Raw genomic sequence first — 26099 nt, forward strand, 5'->3', positions numbered from 1 at the left:
CTTGGGATTTTATTCTCTTCTTTATTTGTTTAAGGCATTTAACTATTTAAAAATCCATTTCATATTGTTCAAATATTTATATTTTTTCAAGTTTGAATTCTCACTTTTGTGAGGTTTCTTGAGAGCTTTTCTTAGTTCTGAATTTCCCTTTGTTTTCTAAAAGTTTTTTAAAAAAACTCACAATCCCTGGGGTTTTTTCTCTTCCCTTCTTTTCTGGCGGAATTGTTGTTTCAGGACTTGTAGTTTACTGAGCTCTAAACAAGGTCGTATATTAGTGTTTCATCTTGGACTTCCTCATGACTGAATGGTCTGTCTTTACCTCTGTTTTCTTATGCAATGCTAGTCCCTGATAATGATCTTCGACTGGGACCTACCTTAGTCAGTCAGATCATTTTAGGGGAAAACATGGGGAGGGCAGAGCTACATCAGTCCTTGTTTACATGTGAGGAGTATAACCTTACTCCCCTGCAAATTGTACGCCATAGTTCCTGCTCAGCTACCTGGCCCCAACTGTTTCTATCCAGTCCCAACTGCCAATGGCTTTGGCCCCAATTATTGCTGTACTTTCTTTCCTTCCATGTTTTATTCCATAAGAGTCTTCTTTAATTTCTGACTATAATTTTGAAGTTTTAAAGTTCATTGATTTATTTTTAATTTTACATTTTATCTCTCACTCTTCTTTGGAAAAGAACAAGGACTTTTCTCATGTGCTCTCTCTGCCCTATTGAACTGGAATGAAAGCCAGCTATTCTTTTTTAAAAATATATATATTTTATTGATTTTTTACAGAGAGGGATATTTTAAGGAATAAAACAAAATTTAAAAAAAAAGGATTAGGGAATTTTAATACCACTACCCACAGGAAGAACTGCTAAAAGGTTATTGTTGACAAGAAGAAAAATAAACTCACAAGGAAGTGACTTGCAAGAACAAGAAAGAAAAAAAAAAGGGAACAGCTGGTTTCTATGTATGCTCCATAAAATGGGCTTTTTAAGTCTTCAAGACAATGTGTTTATTTCTTTCAATTTTCTCTTTTCTGGGATTTATGATCTCAATTTTTTAATACTTTATTTTTCTTTCAAAATACTTCTGGCTTATACTTTTTCTCAATACTTGCTTCCTGCTATTCAACTGGGGTAAATGACAGCCATACTCCATTCTATGCTCTTCTACCCTGTGTCTGCCTCATGCCTTAACCTCCTTTTCAAGGAAGAACAATCTCTACATAGCAGTTTCAATTCCCATGACTTTAGACCACTTTTCGAGTCTTCTGGGAAAAAACAAAACAACTGTTATAATGTTATATGAGAGCAACTTGACAGATAAAAGAAAAAGCTCTGCAGATTAGCCTCTTTATCAAAAATGTTGCTCAAATCTACCCAAATCCCTCCTATACCACACTCTTGTAATACCGTTAAAGTAGAAAAAGCAAATAAACATATACAAAAAGAGTAAGCCTAATTCATTTATGGATTGATTCCAAAAAACAACTTTTAGGTTGATCATATGCTGGGCCAGTCTCTTACATCTTGGAGCATATATTATCATCACCAATGCTCAGAACAATAAGCCTGTAACATGATATGAGATTTTATCACCTGGTAAAGAATCGCTTGTGTTCATCAAAGTGCATTTACGGATGCAGGAGAGTTCACTCTATAAAGGTAGTGACAAAAAGGGCTGGGCATTTATTTTCCATTAAACAAAAACTCATTCTAGCAACATTTCAGTTAACAGAGTTTTCACTGAACCACATTCCTAGTCCCATTCCTATCATTTTTGTCCTAACATGTTTGGTTTCTCTCTTGTAAGTTCTTTCTTTACTATTTAAAATATTGCCATTGATGCCCTACACTAGTGGTTCTTCATGTGTTTAGTGTCATGTCCAGCACCTTTAGGAATACCAATAAAACTATGGATCCTCCCTAAGGGAATTTACACATATTTGTAGCTACACAAAACACTGCAAACAATTTAAAAGGGTTCCTTGACTCCATAACGCTCACCCACCGACCCCAATTGCAGCACCTCCTTCCTAGAGGAAGACAAAAAAGACTTAGAGGACTATAAGGCTTCTACTACCAAGATCCCAAAATTGTCACTTAGCTTTTCCTAGGACTGCTGTTGGACCCACAAACATTCTCTGAATCATTCCACATTTGCACGCCTCTGGTTTGGGAGCCAGGCCCCAGCCAGATGTGAACAAAGTGTCATTGAGGGAGCCCTTGCCTCAGACAAACACCCTAGCCACAAACCGTGAAAGTAGACATCCTAACAGCCTTGTGAAACAGTCTCTCCCCGCCTTCCCTTTAGATTTGCTCTTAACAATGTGTACATAATAACTGCAGTCTGGAAGAGGTGACTATTCAGCAGGCAGGCAGCTTTATACTGTCATAAACCTCGCTATTTCAGCTCCTTTGATTTATGACGAGCCCCTCACCATTTAGAAGCTATGCTCAGATGCAATTCCAGCACTAATTGCATAGGACACGTGCCACCATGCTACAACTCCCCTGGTGCCCACTTCCCATGGCAGGAAGAAGCTGTTTATGGCAAAAAATCTCTGGGCCACAATTCCCTTCCCCCAACTGACATCCACCTTCAAATGATTAAAAGCCCAATGAAAATCTGTTACTGGGTACCCAATAACTTATTAGAGCCTAGAATGTGCCCCACTTGGGCTATAAACAGTATTTAGGGGCAAGTGTGGGCTGCCTAAAAGTGTCCTATTGTTATTTCTGTCTGGAAGTTTCCCTTCTGGGGAATTAGGGAGATAGAGTGAGTTGGGTAGAAGAGGGAGGAAGGAGAACCACGGCAGGGAAAGAAAGAGGCTAACAGGTTTACCTGGGCAGCGCGGGCAGCACAGATGAGGAATATGCACGGGAGAGAGGCAATGAAGACTTGGACATCTGACTCGGCTGCAAATCACATTCCCATTCTGAAAGAGAGGAGGCAACAACAACAAAAAATCAAATGTCTTTCAAAGGTCAGTGGGATCATGACAGTTTGGGAAACAATCATGCAGGGACTCACCCAGACAGTGAATAATGCATTCCTGAGAAGCAGAATGAAATCAGCATTTTTCTTTCCTTTTCTCATCACTAGCACCTCTGCTGGGTTGGTTGTTAGCTTATTGGCATATTTTTCTAAGATGGGATCACTAATGCTCCCGTTTTCAAAGCCTTCTTTTTCTGACTTGGCTCTGTGGTGTTTCTACCATTCCCCAGCTCTAAGTATACATATTTTCCAAGAGCCTGTTCTGATTTCACACTTACCTGCTCAATGCCATGGAAGGGAAGGGATAATGAGCCATGAGTCCCGTGAGGGGCTGGCTACCCACCGCTGGGCAAGGAGATATCCCTAGCACATGGATCCTAGATTCTATATAACCCTGCCTTGGTCCAGTAGGTTGAGTGCCTTCTCTTTTCATTTCCCTATTCAGTCATTTTTTTTTTTCTGAGAACAAGACTAGAGTTTGGAATTGAGCTGAATAGCTAGTATGCATGGGTGGGGCAACTGAGTCCTTGCCTGATTTACAATTACATGACCCTTAGCTCTGATCACTCTCAACCATTGCTAGAACAAAGGAAGACTTTGGAAATCAATTTTCATTAACATTTTCCATCCATAATTCAGTAGAAGAGAAGGTTACTTGTATCTGTCAGGCTATTGTCTGGGGAGAAAGTGATGAAGAGAATGGAGAAAGAAAAGATGTCTAGCACTTGAGCTGTTGTCATTGGGATCATATTAACATTTTCACTATCCTTCAGACAGCAAAGCCTCAGCCCCCAAGGGTTAGCTGTCCATTTCCAATGTGTTAGTCAAGAATCTTATACAATCATGCCATATCAGGTAAACAGTCCCTAGATGCTCCATTCAATAGCTCCCCTAATCTTTTAAAGAGGCAGGCTTTCTATATCCAAATCTGAGTCACTTTACCATAAACTTCCTTCTTTTTCATGTACTTTCTAGATGAAATTTTTTTAGTGTTGATTTGGAAATACCACAGAGCCCCTCTTATGTGTCACGCTCCTCAGAGCCAGGTGGTGTCATCTTGAAGTGAGATCAAAGCACATCAGAAACCACTCCTCCTAGGTTTAGCGCTACTGTTGTCTAGTGGGTAGAGGACAGGGATGCTGCTAGACATCTTATAATGCACAGAAAAACCACTGCAGCTAGGAATTATCTGTCCCCAAATGTCACTAGTGTCAAGATTGAGAAATCCTGGCCTAGGATATCCTGGTAGATGTTCAGAAAAATAGATTATAGCTATGGTCTGGGATTAAGACCATGGAAAGAAAATGGGACTTCCTACTTTGTCTATTACAAAGATACCATTTAAGGTATCAAAAAGCCTCTCAGTGATTTGTAAGGAGCCAAGGCCAAGCCAATCACTCTAATCCTCACCAGGTACAGGCCAAGGTTTCACAACCTTAATCCTAATTACAGTTATTGACTAAGACAACATAAAATACAGTCTCCCAATGAACCAACGTATAATCTGCCCTATTCTCTAAAGATCAGCCCTAAAAATGGTTTCCAAAAAAAACCCCAACAATGTTATCTTACAATTCAGGCACTACATGGAGCTTTTTCCTTGACTCCCACTATCGAGCTATTCTTCCTTCTCCTTTCATGTCCTATATCATTTGGCTAAAAGACCATAAGTATATGTCCATAGCAAATACTCAGAGCTCCCATGAAAATCAACCCAAAAGGCAATAAAGGAAATAGACAGGAGATGTGTAATTTTCCTTGTGATCTGTTTCTTATCTTGTTTTAGGATTGTAACACCCATGCTCCCTGGCCATCTGGGCACTGAAACACTTCTGCATGTTGAGGAACAAACTTGGAAATCACATGCCATGAAGGTTTGTACCTCTGAGCAGATGCAGTTCACACAGTAAACCATGCCATATGGTTCCAGGTAGGGATGCCATCTCTCTCCCACTCTGTACTTCTTGTCTTGAAACATACAATATGTCTCTGAATCTGTGAGGAAGGAGATGAAGAACATGCCTGTTAGAAAGCACAACCAATTCACAAATCCAAAGGCAATCACAGGTTACATCTGTTTTAGTGCACATCAAGGAAAGAGGCATAGGGAATATTTACAAAACATCTACTATGGCTCAGGGTTTCACATGCTTTGTTTATTTGATCCAACAATGACCCAGTAAGGTAAGCACTACTATTAGTCTCATTTTATATATGAGGGAAATCCAGGGTCATATAACCAGTAAGTAACCGACATGAGACTCAAACCCACGTTTGCCTGACAGTGAAGCCAACATCTTAACTCCTGCTCTGTAATGACAATATAAAGAAGCATGCCATGTGTCTTTTGAAAAAGGTTGTGCTCCACTTGCTTTATAAAAGCAAGTTAATATCTAAAAACCTGATCTATCAGAACATTCTCAGAGTTGCCTCGTGGTGATGTAGGACGAAATAAATTGTGTTAGGTCCCTATAAATGGCTTTCCCCACAAATTCTAACATTCTTAAATCATTAAACAAATATTTGAGCATTTAGTTTTGTCAGGCACGATGACAAGTGTTAGACATAAAATGGTAAGCAAAATACACACAGTTTACCCTGGCCTGTGTGTTCAGTGGTTAGAGCATCGGCCCACGCACCGAAGGTTGCGGGTTTGATTCCCGGTCAAGGGCATGGATAGCTGGGTTGCAGCTCATCTTTGGCCTGGTTGGGGTAGGGTGTGCGAAGGAGGTAACCAATCAATGTGTCTCTCTTACATTGATGTTTTTTTTCTCTCTCTCTCCCTCTCTCCCTCCCTTCCAATCTCTCTAAAAATTAATGCAAAAAATATCCTCAAGTGAGGATTAACAAAATAAACAAACAAACAAACACAGTCCTTGCTCTCATTCAACTTAATAGAGGACAGGAATAGCAATTTAGAGAAGAAATGGGAACAAAAAATAAACATGAAAACATGTTTACAGCACTAGTAATTAGAGATTCAAATTAGAACTACACAGAGATCATTGTCCCAAGTCGCGTACTATTTCAAAGACCCTCTATAATTCTAACTATCCACACAATAAATTGCAATTTACTTTTCAAATCTTTATTTCCAGCTTCTTTGAAATGATAAACTAGGATTAAAAAATCTGGGTTTAAATCCTCACTCACTCTAGCTATATGGCATTGAGAAAGTCATTTAAACTCTCTCAATCTCAGGTTTCAACATCTGTGAAAAATGAATTATGTGTTTCTCATGTAGACGTTGGAGGATTTAATGAAACTATTTGTAAATTATAAAGTGCTATAAAATGTAGAGTATTTTATATTAACTGATAATTTTCTAATTAGAAAAAAATGCATGTTCAATATAGAAAATTAAAAGACATATACCAATACACAAAAAGAATAAAACAAAAACATAAAACTATATAAAGAAATATTACACCCAAATCCAGTCTGAGAAGACACTTTTAATACGCTAGTAACTTACAAATAGCCCCTGGGATGAAGAAATAAATGAAAGGGTAAATTAGAAAAGCATTTTGTACTAAGTGAAAATGAAAACACAACGTATCAAAATTCAGCCAAAGATGTACTTAAAGGGAAATTTATATCACTAAATACCTATATTAGAAAAGGAGAAAAGTTTCTCAGATCAATACCTTGAGAAACTAGACAACACAGAACAAAATAAACCAAAAGGAAATAAAAGAAAGGGAGAGAGAGAGAGAGAGAGAGAGAGAGAGAGAGAGAGAGAGAGAGAGAAACAGAAATTAATAAAATTACAGACAGGATATCAATAGAAAAAGAATCAATGAAACTAAAATCTGATTCTTTAAGAAGACCAATAAAAGTGATAAAACTTTTAGCAAGATTAACAAAGTTAAAAAGAGAGAAGATGCAAATTACCAATATTAGGGTAAAAGAGAGGACTGCATTATAAATCCAACAAATACTAAAAAGATAAAAAGGGAATATTATCAATAACTGAGGAATATTATGAATTACACCAAGTTATTCAACTACTTAGATTAAATGGATGTATCCTTGTGAACGATAAACAATTATCCCTCATGAACATAGATACAAAAATATTCAAAATTTTAGCAAATTAAATTCAACAATATGTAAAAAGGATAAGACTTTATGACCAAATGGGATTTATTCTGGTAATTAAAGGCTAATTCAACATTCACAACTCAATCACTATAATTTATCATCAACAAAGTGAAAAAGAAAAAACATGCAATCATTGCAAAAGATACAGAAAAAATATTTGACAATATCATACACCCATCCATTCATGACAAAACTCTCAACAAATTAAGAAAAGGCCTTTCTCAAACTGATAAAGGCCATCTATAAAAAATTTATAGCCCTAGCCAGTTTTGCTCAGTGGATAGAGCATCGGCCAGAGAACTGAAGGGTCCTGGGTTCAATTCTGCTCAAGGGCATGTACCTCAGTTGCAGGGTTGATCCCCAGCCCTAGTTAGGGCACATGCGAGAGGCAACTAAGTGATCTGTCTCTGTCACATTGATGTTCTCTCTCTCTGTCTCTTCCTTTCCTTCCACTGTCTCTCTCTCTCTAAAAAAAAAAAAAAAAGATAATGGATGCAAATCAAAACAACAATGAGGTACCATCTCACACCTGTCAGAATGGCTATCATCAACAAATCAACAAATGATTAAGTGCTGGCGAGGATGTGGAGAAAAATGAACCCTCATACACTGCTGGTGGGAATGCAGACTGGTGCAGCCACTGTAGAGAACAGTATGGAGTTTCCTCAAAAAAACTAAAAATGGAACTCCCATTTGACCCAGCAATCCCACTTCTAGGAATATATCCCAAGAAATCAGAAACACCAATCAGAAAGATTATATGCACCTCTATGTTCATAACAGCATAATTTACAATAGCTAAGATTTGGAAACAGCCTAAGTGCCCATCAGCAGATGAGTTGATTAAAAACTGTGGTACATTTGCACAATGGAATACTATGCTGGTGTAAGAAAGAAGGAACTTTTACCATTTGCAACAGCATGGATGGACCTGGAGAGCATTATGCTAAGCAAAATAAGTCCGTCAGAGAAAGTTAAGTATTACATGATCTCTCACTCATTAGTGGAATATAATGAACAACATAAACTGATGAACAAAAGTAGATCCAGAGACATAAAAGTAGGGAACAGATCGTCAAATGTCAGAGGGAAGGCATGGGAAGGTGGGGAGGGTGGGGGTAAGAGATCAGCCAAAGGACTTGTATGCATGCATATAAGCATAACCAATGGACACAGACAATAGGGGGGTGAGGGCCTGTACTGGGGGGCGGGAGTGGGCTGGGAAAGACTAATGGGGAAAAAAAGAGATTTGTAATACTTTCAATAATAAAGAATTAAAAAAATAAAATAAATTTAAAAGACAATGAAAAAATATCCTTGAGTGAGGATTAATAAAAAGAAACACACACACACACACACACACACACACACACACACACACAACCCCTTAAAGCTAACATACTTAATGGCGAAAGACAATGCTTTCTTCCTAAGACTGGAAATTATGCAAGGATGTTTGTTTCACCACTCTTGGACATACTAGCCAGTGAAATTGGGTAAGAAAAAGAAAGAAAAGGCACTTATATTGGAAAAGAAAATTATTTCTATTTATAGATGATACAAATTGTGTACAAAGAAAAATCTCAAAGAATCTATTTAATAGTTACTATAAATTGTAAGAGAATTTAGCAAGACTGCAGAATACAAGGCCAATATAAACAAGCCAATCACATTTATATAATCTCAAATGAATAATTAGAAATTGACATTTGAAAAATTACCATTTTTTAAAAAATATATTTTATTGCTTTTTCACAGAGAGAAAGGGAGAGGGATAGAGAGTTAGAAACACCAATGAGAGAGAAACATCGATCAGCTTCCTCCTGCACACCCCCCACTGGGGATGTGCCCACAACCAAGGTACATGACCTTGACCGGAATCGAACCTGGGACCTTCCAGTCTGCAGGCTGACGCTCTGAAAAATTACTATTTGTAATAGCTCCCACAAAACATGGAATATTGAAGTTTAAATCTACTAAAATATGTGTAAGATCTTCACTCAGAAAACTACAAAACACTATAAAAGAAATCAAAAAAGGCCTAAAAAAATGAAAAGTTGTACATTGTTCATGGACTGGAAGACAAAATATCGTTAAGGTGTCAATTCTCCCCAAAGTGATGTATAGATTAAATGCAATAAAAATCCAAATAAGAGAAGACTATTTTGTAAAAATTAGTAATCTAATTAAAAACAATATATGGAAAGGCAAAAAAAGTAGAATAGCCAAAATACTTTTGAAAAAGAAAGATGTTAGAAGACGCACGCTATGTGATTTCAACAGATATTGTAAAACTATAGTTTTGAAGACAATGTGGTGTTGGCAAAAGGTTAGACAAGCCAGGCTGGTGTTGCTCAGTGGTTGAGTGTCCACGTATGAACCAGGAGGTCACGGTTCAATTCCTGCTCAGGGCACATGCTCTAGTTGCACCCAATAAATGATTCTCACTCATCATTGATGTTTCTATCTCTCTCTCCTTCTCCCTTTCTCTCTGAAATCAATAAAAATATACTTTTTTTAAAAAAAAAGGTTAGACAAATATATCAACAAAATAGAATGAAAAGTAAAAAAAATAAACCCATACTTATGTGGTCAATTAACCTTCAACAAAGGTACAAAGACCATTCAATGGAGAAACAAAAACCTTTTCAGCAAATGCTGCTGGAGTATTTGAGTAGTCTTATGCAAAACATAAAATAAAATAAAAAATGAACTTTAATCCATATCTCATACCATATACAAAAATTCACTCAAGATGACTCATAAATAGACTTTAATATAAACCCTAATGCTTTAAAACATCTAGAAGAAAACACTGGAGGCTATCTTTGTGCTTTTTGGTTAGGCAAAGATTTCTTAGATATGACACCAAAAGTATAATCCATAAAAATATTATAAAATAGAATTTTATCAAAATTAAGAACTTCTACTTTTGAAAGACTGTTATTGAAAAAAAAGGAAAGCTACAGATTGGGAGAAATATTTTATGAATCACATTTCCGATAACTTTTATCTAGAATATATAAATAAACCTCAAATTTTAAGAATAAGAAAACAAACAACCCGATTTTTAAAATCGAAATGTAATTTGAATGGACACTTCAACTAAGAAGATACACAGATATCAGACATATCATTAGTAATCAGGGAAATATATATATTGAAACCATGATGAGATATCACTACTCATCTCACCTATTAGAATTGCTAAACTCAAAAAATGAAAGTAGTAAGTGCTGATGAGCAACTGGAATTCTCCTCATACTTTGTTGGTGAAAATGCAAAATTAAATATACTCTGGAAAACAACTTTCCACTTTTAAAGTTAAAAAATACACTTACTATACAACCCAGAATTCCCACTCCTAAATATATTCCTTAGTGAAATAAAAATGTACATTCAAAGCATAACCAATGGACATAAGACACTGGGGGATAGGGGAGGCTGGGGGACTGTCTAGGGCGGGGGGATAAAATGGACACATATGTAATACCCTTTGTAATACTTTAAGCAATAAAAAAAAATTAAAAAAAAGAAGTAAAAATTGGTAGTTACAAAATACTCATGGAAATGTAAAGTTCATCATAGGAAATAAAAAAAAATGTACATTCAAACAAAAACTTGTACATCTATAATAATAAAAGTGTAATATGCTAATTAGACCAGACAGCTGACCAACCCTCTGGACATCATTCCGGATGTCTTTCTGGATGAAGTTGCAGTGGCAGGGGCTGAGGCAGAGGCGGTTAGGGGCTATCAGGCAGGCAGGCAGTGGTTAGGGGTGATCAGGCAAGCAGGCGAGCAGTTAGGAGTGATGAGGCATGCAGGCAGAGGGGTTAGGGATGATCAGGCAGGCAGGCAGAAGAGCAGTTAGGGGCAATTAGGCAGGCAAGCAGAGGGGTTAGGGGTGATTAAGCAGGTAGGCAGGTGAGCAGTTAGGAGCCAGTGGTGCCAGATTGCGAGAGAGTGGAGGCCTGGCTGAGGTAAACCCCCACCCCCGTGCACAAATTTCATGCACCTGGCCTCTAGTATATGTATAAAGCGGCTCTATTAATTGTCAGCAAAACTTGGAAGCAACTGAAATGTTCTTTAACTGATAAATTTATAAACATCCAAACAATGGAATATCAGTCAGTCATAAAAAGAAGTGAAAGATTGATATGCACAAACATGAATTGTAAAGGCATTATGCTAAATAAAAAACAAACTCAAAGTCAACAAACTATATGATTCCAATTATTTTCCTTCTGGAAAAAACAAAACTAAAGGGATAGAAAATAGATGCATACTTGCCAAAGATTGGGTAGGGGAAGTATTTTACTACAAAGGGACACAGAGTAAAATTTTTGGGTGATGGAGCTATTTTACATCTTGAATGTGGTGGTGCTTACATTACAGAATTATTTGCCAAAACTCACAAAAATGTACTCGAGAAAAAGGATAAATTTTCTTGCATATAAATCATACCTTAATTATATGATAAAAGAAGTATATACAGAAAAGAAAAATTACATATAATTCCACTACCAGAAGATAACCACTTTTAATATTTTAGTAATGCCCCTCTAGTCTATTTTTTCTTTCTTAAGGCTGTTTTAGGATTACAAAAAAATGAGCAGAGAGTAAAAAGAGTTCCCAGATATCTCCCTCTTCCCCCCACCAACACTTTCCCATTATTAACATCTTAGCATTAGTATGGTACAATTGTTACAATTAATGAGCCAATATTTATATACTGTATTAATATTAACTAAAGCACAAAGTTTACATAAATCCACTTTTTGTTTTCTATAGTCCTATATTTTATGACACACTAGAGGCCCAGAGCACAAAATTCGTGCACGGGAGTGTGTGTGTGTCTCTCAGCCCAGCCTGCACCCTCTTCAATCTGGGACCCTCTAGGGATGCCCGACTACATATTTAGGCTCGATTCTGACTCACCTGCCAGCCTGCCTGATTTCCCCTAACCGCTTCTGGCTGCCAGCCTTATCATCTCCTAACCACTCCCCTGCCAGCTTGATCGACGCCTACCTGCTCCTCTGCTGGCCCGATTGCCCCTAACTGCCCTGCCCTGCTGGCCTGGTAACCCCTAACTACCCTCCCCTGCTGGCCTGGTTGCCCCTAACTGCACTCCCTTGCCAGCCTGATCACCCCTAACTGCCCTCCCATGCCAGTCTGGTTGCCCCTAACTTTCCTCCCCTGCAGGCCTAGTTGCCCCAACTGCCCTCCCCTGCTGACCTGGTCACCCCTAACTGCACTCCCTTGCCAGCCTGGTCACCCTTAAATGCTCTCCCCTGCTGGCCTGGTCCTCCCCAACTGCCATCCCTGCAGACCTGGCCCCTCCAACACCTCTCCCCTGCAGGCCTGGTCCCCCCCCCAACTACCCTCCCCTGCAGGCCTGGTCCCCCACAACTACCCTCCCCTGCAGGTGTGTTCCCCTCCAACTGCCCTCCTCTGCCAGCCTGGTCATCTCTAACTGCCCTCCCTTGCAGGCCCGGTCCCCCCTAACTGCCCTCCCCTGCAACCTGGTCCCCTCCAACTGCCCTCCCCTGCAGGCCTGGTCCTCCACAATTAACCTCCCCTGCAGGCCTGGTCCCCCCAACACCCCTCCCCTGCAGGCCTGATCACCCACAACTGCCCTCCCCTGCAGGCCTGGTCTCCCCAACTGCCCTCCCCTGCAGGCCTTGTCCCTCCCAACAGCCCTCCCCTGCAGGCCTGGTCCCCCACAGCTATCCTCCCCTGCAGGCGTGTTCCCCCCAACTGCCCTCTCCTGCAGGCCTGGTCCCTCCTGACTGCCCTCCCCTGCAGGACTGATTACCCACAACTGCCCTCCCCTGCCGGCCTGGTCCCCCCCAACTACCCTCCTCTGCAGGCCTGGTCCCCCCAACTACCCTCCCCTGCTGGCCTGATCGCCCACAACTGCCCTCCCCTGGTGGCCATCTTGTGGTGGCCATCTTTGACCACAGGGGGGCGGCCATCTCCTGTGTTGGAGTGATGGTCAATTTGCATATTGCCTCTTTATTAGATAGGATGAGATGGCCGCCCCCCTGTGGTCAAAGATGGCTGCCCCCATGTGGACACAGATGGCTGCTACAAGATGGCCTGCAGGGGAGGGCAGTTGTGGAAGAACAGGCCAGGAGGGGAGGGCAGTTGGGGGGGACCAGGCCTGCAGGGGAGGGCAGTTGCGGGTGATCAGGCCTGCAGGGGAGGGCAGTTGGGAGGGACCAGGCCTGAAAGGAGGTCAGTTGTGGGAGATCAGGCTTGCAGGGAAGGGCAGTTGTGGACAACCAGTCCTGCAGGAGAAGGCTGTTAGGGGCAATTGGGTCAGCAGGGGAGGGCAGTTGGGTTTGACCAGGACTGCAGGGGATGGCAGTTGGGGGCAACCAAACCTGCAGGGGAGGGCAGTTGGGGATGACCAGGCCTGCAGGAGAGGGCTTTTAGGGGCAATCGGGCTTACAGGGGAGGGCAGTTGGGGGTGACCAGGCTGGCAAGGGAGGACAGTTAGGGGTGACTGTGCCAGTAGGGGAGGGCATTTAGAGTAACCAGGCCAGTAGGGGAGAGCAGTTGGGGATGACCAGGCCAGCAGGGTAGGTTAGTTGGGGGTGACCAGGCCTGCAGAAAAGGGCAGTTGAGGGCGACCAGGCCAACAGGGGAGTGCAGTTGTGGGGGACAAGGCCAGCAGGGGAGGTTAGTTGGGGGTGACCAGGCCTGCAGGGGAGGACAGTTCTGGGGGACCAGGCCTGTAAGGGAGGGCAGTTGGGGGGAACCAGGTCTCCATGGGAGGGCAGTTGGGGGCCACCAGGCCAGCAGGGAAGAGCAGTTGGGGGTGACCAGGCCTGCCGAGGAGTGCAGTTTGGGGGGACCAGACCTGCAGGGGAGAGGTATTAGGGGTGACCAGGCCAGCAGGGGAGAGCAGTTGGGGGTGACCAGGCCTGCAGAGGAGGGCACTTGAGGGGGATCAGGTCTACAGGGGAGGGAAGTTGGGGGCGTCCAGGCCTGCAGGGGAGGACAGTTGGGGGCAACCTGGCCTGTAGGGGAGGGCAATTAGTGGCTACCAGGCTGGCAAGGAATGAAAGTTAGGGGCAATCAGGCTGGCAGGGAAGGGCTGTTGTGGGTGACCAGGCTGGCAAGGAAGGGCAGTTTGGGGACCGTGCCAGCAGTGGAGGATAGTTGGGGGCGACCAGCCCAACAGCAGAGGACAGTTTGGGGTGACCAGGCCGGCAGGGGCAGGCAGTTAGGGGTGACCAGGCCAGCAGGGGAGGGCACTTAGGGGCAATCGGGCTGGCAGGGGAGTAGTTACGCATTGATCAGGCTGGCTGGGGAGTGGTTAGGGGGTTATCAGGCTGGCAGGCAGAAGTGGTTAGGGGCAAGCAGGCAGGCAGGCAGGTGAGCAGTTGGGAGCTGGCAGTCCTGGATTGTAAGAGGGATGTCTGACATTGTGAGAGGCAGTCAGACATCCCTCGAGGGTTCCCAGATTGGAGAAGGTACAGGCTGGGCTGAGGAACACACACACACACACACACACACACACACACACACACAGACACCTGTGCACGAATTTCGTGCACCGGGCCCCTAGTATAGTATAAAAAAATTGCCACTGCCCTAAGTATACCTAAAATCTGCTTATTCATCTCTTTTCCCCTCTGTCCCCCAAACTCCCCAAAACCACTGATATTTTTATTTTGTCTATAGTTTTGTCTTTTCGAGATTTCATATAGAGCCCAAGATGCCATATAGGACATGCAATCTTTTTAGACTGGCTTCGTTCACTTAGCAATACGGTATTTAAGGTTTCTCCATGTCTTTTCATGTCTTGACATCTAATTTATTATATCATTGAGAAATATTCCATTGAATGGGTGTACAGCTTATTTATCAGTTCACCTATTGAAGGATATCTTGGTTGCTTCAAATTATTGGAAAATGTGAATAAAGTTACTATAAACATTTGTGTGAAGGTTTTAGTGTGGACAGAACTTTTCAATTTATTTGGATAATACCTAGGAGTATGGCTGATGGATTGAATAATAAGGCTATGTTTAGCTTTGAAATAAATCGCCAAACTATCTTCCAAAGCAACTGTACCATTTTGCATTCTGACCAGTAATGAATGAAGGCTTCTGCTGCTCCACATCCTCACCAGTATTTGGTGTTTGGTGGCATATTTTCAGTACTAGCCATTCTAATAGGTGTGTACTGGTGTTTCATTTGTTGATTTAATTTGCAATTCCCTAATTACACATGATGTTGAGCATCATTTCATTTACTTATTTGAAATCTTTATATCTTTTTTAGCTCTTCTGCCCATTTATTGATTGGGTTGTACATTTTCTTATTGTGGAGATTTAAGAGATTAAGAGGGGATTTTTTTGGATACAAGCCCTTTATTAGATATATGTTTTTGCAAATATTTTCCCTCAGTTTGTGGCTTGTCTTTTTAATTTCTTAATAGTGTCTTTTGAGGAGCATAATTTTTTACTTTAAATGAAGTAAAAGTTATCATTTCTTTTCATGGATCATGCTTTTTGTGTTAAATCTAAAAACTCATTACCGAATCCAAGATAACCTAGATTTTCTCCTATTATATTCTAGAAATTTTTATACTTCTGCATTTTACATTTAAGTCTTTGGTCCATTGAGTTATTTTTTTTTTAACTTTTTATGGTCAGTGTCTACATTCTCTTTTTCTTTCTTTCTTTCTTTCTTTTTTTGTTTTTGTTTTTTTTTTGCATGCGGATGTCTAGTTATTCCAGCATCATTTGTTGAAAAGATTACCCTTTTTCTAATTAATTGTCTTTGCTGATATTGTCAACGATAAATTGAGTTTATATGTGTGGGTTTATTTGTGGGCTCTGCATTATGTTTCACTGATCCATTTATCTATTCCTTCAATACCACCACACTGTCTTGATTATTGTAGCTTTTTAGCAAGTCTTAAAGTTGGGTAGTGCCAGTCCTATGATTTTATTAATCTTCAATACTGTGTTGGCAATTCTGTCTTTTGACTTTCCATATAATTTTAGAATCACTTTGTTGATTTACACAAAGTAAATTGCCAGAGTTTTGTTTAGTATTGTATTGAATCTATAGATAAAGCTGGGATGAGCTGGCATCTTAACAATATTGGGTCTTCCTATTCATTACATGGAATATCTTTCCATTTATTTAATCTCGTTCCTGAGAATTTTGTAGTTTTCCTCAAATAGACCTTGTACACATTTTGCTAGATTTATACCTAAATATTTTAAGGGTTTTAGGTGCTAATGTAAATGGCATCATGCTTTTAATTACAAATTCCTATTGTTCATTACTGGTATATAGGAAGGCAATTGACTTTTATGTATCACCTTTATCCTTCAATGTTGCTATAATCACTTATAATTTCAGGAGGGTTTTTTAATTGCCTTTTTTGGATATTTTACATATACAGTCATCTTATCTGTAAACAAAGGTAGTTTTATTTAATCCTTCAAAATATGTATATTTTATTTCCACTTCCCATTTTATTATATTAGCTAGGATTTCAAATATGATGTTCAATTAGTGGGACATCATTGCCTTGTTCCTGATTTCAGGGGCTAATAATCTAGTTTCTATCCATTAAGTATGATGTTAGCTGTATATTGTGGTAGATATTCTTTATGAAGTTAAATAAATTCTCCATTACTGCTTTTCTGGATAGTGTTGGAGTCTGTCACATGCTTTTTCTGCATCTAGTGCTACAATCATGTGATTTTTCTTCCTTAGCATGTTGACGTGATGAATTACATTAATTAATTTTTTAATGTTTAACCAGCCTTGTATACCTGGAATTAATCCTCCCTGGTTTTGGATTTATTTTACATTTCCTAATATTGTTTGAGGATTTTTGCAGGAGAGATATTGTTCTCTAAAGATTTTTCTTATAATGTCTTTGCCTGGTTTTGGTATTAAGGTAATACCAAATAAGGTTAGTCTCATGGAATGAATTTGAGATTGTTCTTTCTGCTTCTATCTTCTGAAACAGATTGTAGAGTATTGGTATTATTTCTTCCTTAAATTCACCAGTTCACTATCTGGGCCTAATGCTTTCTGTTTTGGACAGTTATTAATTATTGATTCAACTTGCTTAATAGATATAAGCTGGTTAAAATTGTCTATTTTTTATTGTGTGAATTTTGGTAAGTTCATCTTCTAAAGCTTTGGTCCATTTCTTTTCTAAGTTATCAAATTTGTGGACATAGAATAATTGTTCATAATTGCCTTTATTATCTTTTTGATGTCCACAAGATCAGTAATGATGGCTTTTCTTCCATTTCTGATATTAGTAATTTGTATCTTAGATCTTTTTTCTTAGTTAAAATAGATTAGAAGTTTATCTGTTTTATTAATCTCTTCAAAGAACCAGGATTTTTTATTGGTTTCATTGGTTTTTTAATCTATTGATTTCCAACATTTACTTTCATTTTTTTCTCCTTTAAATTTTATTTTCTTTTTTAAATTTTAAAATGTTTTTAATTATACTTCACAAACATTATTATATTAATTTCAGGTGTACATTCCAGTGATTAGACATGATATAACTTACTAAGTGATCATCCTGATAGATCTCACACTCATCTGACACCATACACAATTATTAGAACATTATTTTAAATTTATCTTTATTGTTAAAAGTATTACAGATTTCCTTCCCCCCACCATTGCTTCCCTCTACCCCACCTTTGACCCCTCTCCAGAACTTCACCACAATATTGTCTGTCCATGTGTTATGAATATATGCACATATGTTCTTTGGTTAATCTCTTCTCCCACCTCCCCCCTTCCCTCTGAAATTTCTCATAGAACAGGGGTGGGAAACCTTTTTGTGAGTGCGTGCCAAAAGCAGCAAAATCTCTGACTCAAAATTCTTCTCTGTGCCAACTCTAATTTTTTGAGAACATGTTACGCCTACTTGATATCTCTTAAGGTATACGTATGTGAAGAACCTTGAAGAAATAGTAAAATTCATTCAAGCAACAAAAACACAGTATATGATGATGAAAAATACATTTATTTTTTTAATTAAATCTTTATCGTTCAGATTATTACATTAGTTACTCTTTTTTCCCACAATAACTCCCCTCCACCCAGTTCCCACCCCACCCTTTGCCCTCACTCCCCACCCACTGTCCTCATCCATAGGTGCACGATTTTTGTCCAATCTCTTCCCTAACGCCCACAACCCTTCCCCCACCCCCACCCAAGAATAGTGAGTCCATTCCCTTTCTATGTCCCTGATTCTATTATAATCACCAGTTCATTCTGTTCATCAGATTATTTATTCACTTGATTCTTAGATTCACTTGTTGATAGATGCATATTTGTTGTTCATAATTAGTATCTTTACCTTTTTCTTCTTCTTCCTCTTCTTAAAGGATACCTTTCAGCATTTCATATAATACTGGTTTGGTGGTGATGAACTCCTTTAGCTTTTTCTTTTCTGTGAAGCTCTTTATCTGGCCTTCACTTCTGAATGATAGCTTTGCTGGATAAAGTAGTCTTGGTTGTAGGTTCTTGGTATTCATCACTTTGAATATTTCTTGCCACTCCCTTCTGGCCTGCAAAGTTTCTGTTGAGAAATCAGCTAACAGTTGTATGGGTACTCTCTTGTAGGTAACTGATTTTCTTTCTCTTGCTGCTTTTAGGATTCTCTCTTTGTCTTTTGCTCTTGGCATTTTAATTATGATGTGTCTTGGTGTGGTCCTCTTTGGATTCCTTTTGTTTGGGGTTCTCTGCGCTTCCTGGACTTGGAAGTCTATTTCTTTCACCAGATAGGGGAAGTTTTCTGTCATTATTTCCTCAAATAGGTTTTCAATATCTTGCTCTCTCTCTTCTTCTGGCACTCCTATAATTTGGATGTTGGTACGCTTGAAGCTGTCCCAGAGGTTCCTTACACTATCTTCGTATTTTTGGATTCTTTTTTTCATTTTGCTTTTCTGGTTGGGTGTTTTTTACTTCTTTGTATTTCAAATTTTTGACTTGATTCTTGTGACCCTCTGGTCTGCTGTTGGGAGTCTGTATAATATTCTTTATTTCAGTCAGTGTATGCTTAATTTCTAGTTGGTTCTTAATCACAACTTCGAGGGTTTCACCAGTCTTCTTGAGGATCTCACTACATTTATCGGTGGTCAAGGTGGTGCACCAAGAGTGTCTACCTCAGGTAATTGGGACACTTAGCACAAAAAGGCACTCTATTGACACAGCGAAGCATAAAAAATGCCGAGACAAAGAAACAGGACACAAACGACAGAATTGGAGGAAAGCAAACTGTTGGATATAGAGTTCAAAACCACACTTTTAAGGTCTTTAAAGAACTGTCTAGAAGTCGCCGATAAATTTAATAAGGCCCTCGAAAAGACTGGTGAGACCGCCGATAAATGTAGTGAGATCTACATTTATTTTTTAATGTATACATGTACACTGATAGTCCGACAGAAAATTTCATGACTCCGTTTGATATTATCAGCTGGACTTTTGCTGCTGCATCGCTGATGACAGAGATTTTACATCAGGTTTATATTTCGTGACCTTCAGAGAGATACATGAGCTACTACTTTCATCCGTCAGGGTACTCCTATTATGAGACTTAACAAAATTCATCATGAGGACAAAGATTCACAAGCGTATGTGGATGAAACCAAAACACTGGTCGGATCTAGGAAGGCAGGGAGAGTTAAGGCAGAGGCATCGAAATTGCTCTTCCCCTCTCTTGTCAATCCATGTCTATGGTCTTTAAGATAAATTGTTATGTAAAATTATTTATCTAAGATGCACCTACACTGAATTTATCTGAAAAATAAAAAAGTTGATATTAAGAAAAAAATTGTAAATGGAAGATTATAAGAGAGGGTTTCACATGCCAGCAACAGTTACTGGCGTGCCATGTTTGGCACGCATGCCAGGGGTTGCCCACCCTTGTCATAGAATATTCTTGACTATATTCCCTATGCTGTACTTTACATCCCCATGACTAGTCTGTAAAAATCAATTTTTTCTTCTTAATCCCTTCACCTTTTTCACCCATCCTCTCAACCCCCATCCCATCTGGCAACTGTCAAAATATTCTCTGTATCTATGGGTCTGTTCCCTTTCTGCTTGTTCATTTTGTTTTTTAGATTCAATTGTTGATAGATATGTATTTATTGCACTTTTGTTGTTCATATTTTTTATCTCCATTTTTTCTTCTTCATGAAGAAGACCCTTTTACATTTCCCATAATACTGGTTTGGTGGGAATGAAATCCTTTAGCTTTCTCTTGTCTGGGAAGTTCTTTATCTATCTTTGTATTCTAAATGATAGATTTTCCATGTAGATTAGTCTTGGTTGTAGGGCCTTGCTTTTGATCACTTTAAATATTTATTGGCAATCCCTTCTGGCCTGCAAAGTTTCTTTTGAGAAATCAACTGATCATCTTATGGGAACTCCCTTGTAGGTAACTAATTGCTTTTCTCTTGCTGTTTTTAAGATTCTCTCTTTGTCTTTAACCTTTTGCATTTTAATTATGATATGTCTTGGTGTGGGCCGCTTTGTCTTCATATTGTTTGGGATGCTCTGTGCTTCCTGGATTTGTATGTCTACTTCCTTCATCAACTTAGGGATGTTTTCTGGCATTATTTTTTAAAATATGTTTTCCATTTCTTGCTCTCTCTTCTTCTTCTTCTTCTGGCACCCCCATGATGTGAATGTTGGTATGCTTGAAATTGTCCCAGAGGCTCCTTACACTGTCCTCATTTTTTCATTTTTTTTTTCTTTTTGCTGTTCTGACTGGGTATTTTCTGTTTCCTTGTATTTCAAATCTCTGATTTAATCCTCTGCTTCATCTACTCCACTGTTGATTCCCTGTAATGCATTCTTTATTTTAGTTAATATATTAGTTGTAAATCTGGTTTGAGGATCGGGAAGATGGTGGCGATATAGGCAGACGCGTCCCAGGTCGTGTCCCGGAGCAAATGGAGTGAGCAGCTGAAACTAATAACACCCACACCGAATTGGCGAAATTGCTCAGCTGGTGAGACGGTTTGCAGCCGGGAAGAGCAGAACTCCCCTGGAAAGGTAAAAAAAACCAGGGATTTGGGCAGGAAAGTTTGCCAGACCTCTGAGCCCAGAGAGTCGGAGGGTGACCGCTTGAGAGACAGCTGCGTCCCTTGGGACAGACACAGCCCCTGACAGGGGAAAGGAGAACTGCGGGATTCCTGGCGCCGCCAGGGGAATTGAGAGCTGGGTTCTGTGATCACAGAGGACCGAGCCTAAAGGGGGCAGCCTGAAGAGCTGACCAGACCATGCAGTCCCTGTAAGAGAAGGAGCTTACAGAAACCAAGCCTTCCCCTTTTCCATGGCCGGCGTTTGTTTATTTGTTTTCACTGAATCCTGTTCATGGGACATTTCGGATATAGACACTCACCTGTGCTGAAGAGAGGGAGAGTGTGCGGAGGAGTGGAATCTGGGGAGAGACTGAGGAGAGAAGGAGGGCCGGGAGAGGTGGCAGCGAATTGAGTGCTGAGACACCCCTGAGCCCAGGACTGGGGCAGCCATTCTCTCCAGAGAGTGAGACTCCTCCCCCAGTCCACAGGCAAGGAGCACAGCCACACCCAGATTCCACCCTGTAGGAGATCAAGGATTAAAATAACCTAATTAGTCCCTGGGAGTTAACAGGGTCTGGCCTAAAGAGGGATTTTCAATCCCAGCAACAACACAGAGCCGGTAACTATTACGCAGCCAGCTCTGGGCAGTGAACTTCCACTGGACAGAGAGGCCCTATAGCCTCAGAGGCCAACCCCAGAACACTGCCACCCAGAGGCTGACTCACAAACTGACTCTTTGCTAAACACAAAATAAGGCAGTCTGGGAAACAAATGCGGCCTGCTTTAAAATAAGGACTGTGGTTTACAACACAGAGGAACAGTGTATCGCAGGGAAACTCAACACTCTCCTGAATACCTGGCAGGTCTAAGACGAGGTACACTGAAGAACAGAAGAACCGAAGGACCTTCACTACTGCAATTTTTTTTTCTTTTTTCACCTTTTAACTAAGAAACCAATTTTTTTTCTTTTTTTTTCTTCTTTTTCCATCACCTGATTTTACCCTTTTAATTACTAAGTTCTTATTTTTAACCAGTATTAATACTGCTACCATTTTACCATTTTTTAAAGTGCCATTTTATTTTCTCTTTATTTTATTTTGGGATTAGTGTTCTCCATTCTATTTTCATCATTATATAATTGGTTGTTTCCAGTTTGCATTAATCTCCAGGGAGCTGTTGCTGGAATTTGTTGGGATTAGTGGCTATTCTATAGGAGTATTCTCCTCATATAAAAAGTCTCTTCCCCTCTTCCACTTCATTCTCTCTTTTTGCTCTTTCTTTTCTTTTCTTTTCTTTTCTTTTCTTTTCTCGCTTTTATTTTCCCCCCTCCTTTTTCCCAATTTCATTTTTGCACTCCTTCTTTTGGTCCCTACATTTCTTTTCTTTTTTCTCTTTTATCTTTTTCTCTTCCTTCTTCCTTATCCCCTAATTCTCTTAATTCAGGTGGTCACCTTTATTTGGGGTTATTAATATCGTGAATATATTTGTGTTTAGTGCCTGGTACGTGGTGCCTTGCTGTGTTGTATTTTGTGCCTTTAAATCAATGCAGCAGATCCAAGCAAAAGCAACCTCCTGAGCACCACACCCTCTTCTGAGGAACAGCAGCTGTACGTGAAACCTCGCCCTACCAGCCAGAAGAGCCACCACAGCTGTGAACAGCACCCACCAGAGGAGCTGCTGCCAACTGAAGAGCAGCTGCTACCGCAATCGCCCGAAGAGCAACCACAGACAAGGAGTCACTGCCACCAAGGGAGCAACCACTGAACGACTCAACGTCTAGATATGTCAGTGAGATCAAACATGGGTAGACAAAGAAACCCCCAAAGGAAAGAGAAGGAGGACTCTCCAGAAAAGCAGCTAAGTAATAGAGAGGCAAGCAACATGACAGAAAAAGAATTCAGAATAAGGGTCCTAGAGTGCATAAACTGGAAGGAGGAAAAAATCGACAACCTCTGCAAGAAGCAAGAAGAAACAGATGAAAATATCGATAACATATGGAAGAAGCAAGAAGAAACATGAAAAAATCAACAACTTAAGTAAGACCCAAGAAGAAATGAAGAGTGATATTGCTACAATGAAAAACTCCATTGAAAGTATCAACAGTAGACTAGGAGAAGCAGAGGACCGAATTAGTGAATTAGAAGACAAGGAAGCAAAACACACCCAAAATGTACTGCAATTGGAGAAAAAAATTAAAAGACAGGAGGAGAGCCTAAGGGAGCTTTGTGACAACATGAAACGAAACAACATACGAATAATAGGGGTACCAGAACAACAGAAGGATGAACAAGGATTAGAAAACCTATTCGAAGAAATAATATCAGAAAACTTCCCTGAGGTGGGGAAGAAAAAAGTCACACAAGCCCAGAGAGTCCCAAACAAGGTGAACCCGAAAAGACCCACACCAAGACACATCATAATTACCATGGCAAATGTTCAGGACAAAGAGAGAATTTACAGGCTGCAAGAGAGAGACGGAAAGTTACATACAAGGGATCTCCCATTAGATTGTCAAATGATTACTCAAGAGAAACACATCAGGCCAGAAAAGAATGGACAGAAATTTACAAAGTGATGCAAAGCAAAGGACTGAATCCAAGAATACTCTATCCAGCAAGGCTATCATTCAAACTTGAAGGGTAAATAAGAAGCTTCACAGACAAAAAAAGGCTAAGGGAGTTTATCACCACCAAGCCAGCAATGCAAGGAATGCTAAAGGGACTGGTATAAAAAGAAGAAATAAAAAGCTCAGAAAGAAAACAGCCACACACAAAAAGAAATGGCTACAAACAAGTACCTTTCAATAATAACTTTAAACATAAACGGATTAAATGCTCCAACCAAAAGACATCGAGTGGCTGAATGGGTAAAAAAACATGACCCATACATCTGCTGTCTACAAGAGACCCACCTCATTAGAAGGGACTCACACAGACTGAAAGTGAAAGGATGGAAAAATATCTTTCAGGCAAATGGAAAGGAAATGAAAGCTCGGGTAGCAATACTTATATAGGACAAAATAGACCTCAAAGTGAAGGCGATAACAAGAGATAAGGAAGGCCACTTCATAATACTAAAGGGATCAATAAAACAAGAAGATATAACCCTGGTAAACATATATGCACCCAATGCAGGAGCACCCAAATACATAAAAAGTCTTCTGGAAGATATCAAAGGAGAGATCGACAACAATACAATCATAGTAGGGGACTTTAATACACCACTGTCATCACTGGATAAGTCCTCTAGACAAACAATCAGCAAAGATACAGCAATCCTAAATGACTCACTAGATCAGATGGACTTAATAGACATCTTCAGAACACTTCACGACAATGCCACGGAATATACATTCTACTCAAATGCTCATAAGACATATTAAAAATAGACCATATATTGGGTCACAAGCAAAGTATCCCCAAATTCAAGAAGATTGAAATCATAAAAAGCGTCTTCGCAGACCACGATGGTATAATATTAGAAATAAACTACAATAAAAACAACCCAAAAAACTCAAACACCTGGAAGCTGAATAGCATGCTATTAAATGTTGATTGCGTTACCAATGAAATCAAAGAAGAAATTCAAAACATCCTGGAAACTAATGACAATAAAAATACAACAATCCAAAACCTATGGGACACAATGAAAGCAGTCCTGAGAGGGAAGTTTATAGCTCTACAGGCCTATCTCAAAAAACAAGAAAAAATGGTAGTAAATCATCTAACTCTACAACTCAAAGAATTAGAAAGAGAGCAACAAGAAAACCCCAGAGTGAGCAGAAGGAAGGAGATAATAAAGATTAGAGCAGAAATAAATGACATAGAGACCAAAAAAAAACAAAACAGAAAATCAATGAAACCAAGAGCTGGTTCTTTGGAAGGATAAACAAGATTGAAAAACCTCTAGCCAGACTCACCAAGAAGCAAAGAGAGAGGACACAAATAAACAAAATCAGAAACGATAGAGGGGAAATAACAACAGACCCCACAGAAATACAAATGATTGTTAAAAAATACTATGGACAACACTACTCCAACAAACTAGACAACATGGAGGAAATGGACAAATTCCTAGAAAAATACAACATTCCAAAACTGAATCAGGAAGAATCTAAAAATCTCAACAGGCCAATAACTATGGAAGAAATTGAAGCAGTCATCAAAAAGCTTCCAGCAAACAAAAGCCCAGGACCAGACGGCTTCACAGGGGAGTTTTACCAAACATTCAAGAAAGAACTAAAACCTATCCTCCTCAGACTACTACAAAAAATTCAAGAGGAAGGAACACTTCCAAGCTCATTCTATGAAGCCAGCATCACCCTCATACGAAAACCAGCTAAAGACAACACAATGAAAGAGAATTACAGGCCAATATCCCTCATGAACATAGATGCCAAAATCCTCAACAAAATCTTAGCAAATCGGATCCAGCAGTACATCAGAAAGATCATACACCATGACCAAGTAGGATTTATCCCAGGGATGCAAGGATGGTGCAATATCCGCAAATCAATAAACGTGATACATCACATAAACAAATTGAAAGAAAAAAACCACATGGTCATATCAATTGATGCAGAAAAAGCATTTGACAAAATTCAACACCCATTCTTGATAAAAACTCTCAGCAAGGTTGGAGTAGAAGGATCATACCTCAACATAATAAAAGCCATATATGACAGGCCCACAGCCAACATCATACTCAATGGACAAAAACTAACACCATTTCCCCTAAGAACAGGAACAAGACAGGGATGCCCCCTCTCACCACTCCTGTTCAACATAGTACTGGAAGTGTTAGCCATTGCAATTCGGCAAGAAGAAGAAATAAAAGGCATCCAAATTGGAAAAGAGGAAGTAAAACTGTCCTTATTTGCAGACGACATGATAT

The 26099-nt window shown here is 39.8% G+C and overlaps 1 protein-coding gene across 1 annotated transcript in view; it reads right to left on the minus strand.

The window, feature by feature from the left end:
- The window catches only part of CHRDL1 (chordin like 1), a gene marked incomplete at its 5' end in the record, with an annotated part of 199668 nt that overhangs the window by 104896 nt on the left and 68673 nt on the right, over positions 1 to 26099 (minus strand). The window contains 2 exons of the mRNA XM_081115370.1: positions 2845 to 2938; positions 4880 to 4992. Coding sequence (XP_080971496.1) covers positions 2845 to 2938; positions 4880 to 4992 — 207 coding nt within the window. The remainder of the gene's footprint in view (positions 1 to 2844; positions 2939 to 4879; positions 4993 to 26099) is intronic.

This window comes from Myotis nattereri, assembly GCF_964212035.1.
Source record: "Myotis nattereri genome assembly, chromosome: X".
Taxonomy (NCBI): Eukaryota; Metazoa; Chordata; class Mammalia; order Chiroptera; family Vespertilionidae; genus Myotis; species Myotis nattereri.